Source organism: Nilaparvata lugens, chromosome 8 (genome assembly GCF_014356525.2).
Source record: "Nilaparvata lugens isolate BPH chromosome 8, ASM1435652v1, whole genome shotgun sequence".
NCBI classification, from domain to species: domain Eukaryota; kingdom Metazoa; phylum Arthropoda; class Insecta; order Hemiptera; family Delphacidae; genus Nilaparvata; species Nilaparvata lugens.
Genome location: NC_052511.1, coordinates 18331880 through 18334133, shown reverse-complemented (window position 1 = coordinate 18334133; position 2254 = coordinate 18331880). Strand labels below are relative to the sequence as shown.

The window sequence follows — 2254 nt, the reverse complement described above, 5'->3', positions numbered from 1 at the left end:
TCTCAGTATTGCCGGCCTGCCAACATAGCAGCTTAAACAGCTGACATTAAAATTTATTATTTATAATGAGCTTAACCAACAATAATTTAGATTCAATATATATTTTTAGTAAGCTATTCAATTCAAAAATGGAATGAAATTTATTGTTGATTAAAAAACTTATTTCTATATAAACTAAATATCAATCTCTTCATATTCGGTAAATCGAGAGTCCGTATCGATATCACAATGCTGTCTATCGATTAACAAGTTCAGATCTCGATTTTGTATTTATAATACTAATACTAACCTAAAAGTGAAATCTCATCTGTACAATACATTGCACATTCTACATTATTTGTAAATTTTGTACGTAGATCCTGTGGTTTTGTGTTTTCTGTTATCTTATTGTGATCATAATGGAAGAAGAGGAAGATCAAGATACTACGAATTTTCTAACACCAGCACTTTATATGGAGCCTTTGCCAAAAGATTACAGGCCCGGGACAGGTCCGGTAACCGACGGGTTTGAGTATTTGAAACGTGTAAGGTACGAAGCATTAACGACTCCGATTGTTTCTTTTCCTGAACAGCAATTCCGTAGTATCAAAATTGACGACGGTGCGTCGGCTTCATATTTGCCATTCACTGCAGAAAAGGTTTCTGCTACATATATGCCACTCACTTCAGAAAAAGTTACTGTGTGTGATGAAACATTTCTACCGTCACTTGAATGGCAAAATGAGCAAGTGGCAGACTTTTCAGATCTTCGTCATGCTATTGCAATAAGAAGAGAAGATGAGAAAACGCATGGTACAAATGTAAAAGAAGTTTTTCCAGAGAAACACAGTGAACAAGCTTGGTTTGAAATATGTATCAAGGAACCTATCAAACCAAAAAAATTCCAATATCATGCTGGAATCGGTAAACATTGTTATAAAGAGCCGTTATTGTCGTTTCTTTTGTCAATGTCTCAAGACACTCTTCTCAGTCTTCTGGAAAATTTTGTCCTGTGGATAAATGAAGGACATACATCTGTTCAGTTGAGTGGAAGATGGATCTACTGTATATTTTCCGTTTTGGAAGTTCCATTGATTCCAGAAATGTGCTCCGCTTTGCGTGAACTCTGTAAATTGGCTGCTAAAGAAAGGTCAATACTAGAAGAACATGAAAGTCGTACTGTGAATACACTCAATCTTATCATTTGTTTAGTCGGACGCTACTTTTCACAAACCGACCTAGCCGATTGACTCATAACTTCAATCATTTTTCCAACACTAACAGTTTTTTATTCATAAGTAGCATTTTTTCATAAGTGTGTTAGTAGCCTACGGTATGCTATTTTAGATACTTTTTTGTGAGATTTGAGGTTTACTTTGGTTTTTTATAAAATAAAATTACTTTTTTGAATGGAAAGTGCATAGCCTATATTATTTATGAGCCTGTCCATTAAAGCTATGGAAGATTCAAGCTTAAAGAATTTCGTTATGAAAAATGTATTTTCCACGGGTCAAAGCCCGGTTTTCATTGTGGTCAAATGGCAGCCTTGGGGCCTTCTCATTATGTTTTACCTATATACCGTTATGCTATTATTACTTACTTGTTAACTTGGTTGCAGACCCGTAGACACAGTTGTGACTTGAGCAAAATATTTTGGTCAGAGCAGGAATCAAATCCAAGACTTTTGAATTATAATCATAAAAACTAAAGCTACTCATGTAGTAGCCTATAACGGAGACAAAATCGTTGGTCCAAATTTGGGACTAAATGTGCAATAGGGCAATTCCTTAGTGCTGGAATGCCTCTAAGGAATCGCATCTTAAAGATGGTATTATTGAAATAGAGAGTCTGATGCATGAGTAATAACAAGCTTTTTTGGGCCTTCCAACTGCCCTGTGCCCAATGAGTCATCATTAGTGGTAAGGTTCCTATAGTTAACCCAGGTTGGTCTATGGTATGTTCCTCAATATACTCAGATAAAGTCACAACTCATTAACCTGATAACTCGTTTAATAGTATTATTGATCTTTAGCAGTTTTTCGGTCAATTGCACGGACATTTCATTGAATTTAACGGCTGTAAAATGTCGACGTCCAATGAAGCCAAATAACGTGTATTTGACAAAAACGTCATTCTACGGTGGTTAGGTAGATTTGATTATTGTACAATTGATCTTTGGAGTAGATTTCACTTTCATAATAAATTAATTCTATAGTTGTACAGATATTCACTTTTATCATGAATAATATCTATTTATTTATTTGTAGATTCAATC

The 2254-nt window shown here is 34.8% G+C and overlaps 1 protein-coding gene across 1 annotated transcript; it reads left to right on the top strand.

The window, feature by feature from the left end:
• Nucleotides 1–268: 268 nt before the first annotated feature.
• On the top strand, nucleotides 269–1395 carry LOC120352650 (gem-associated protein 2-like). The gene has a single exon (XM_039434151.1). It carries the CDS (start codon nucleotides 399–401, stop codon nucleotides 1227–1229), a length of 831 nt encoding a protein of 276 aa, XP_039290085.1. The 5' UTR covers nucleotides 269–398; the 3' UTR covers nucleotides 1230–1395.
• Nucleotides 1396–2254: the final 859 nt, after the last annotated feature.

Bases quoted from the DNA above. Each gene is read 5' to 3' on its own strand.
- LOC120352650 (XM_039434151.1), top strand. From the start codon at position 399: ATGGAAGAAGAGGAAGATCAAGATACTACGAATTTTCTAACACCAGCA.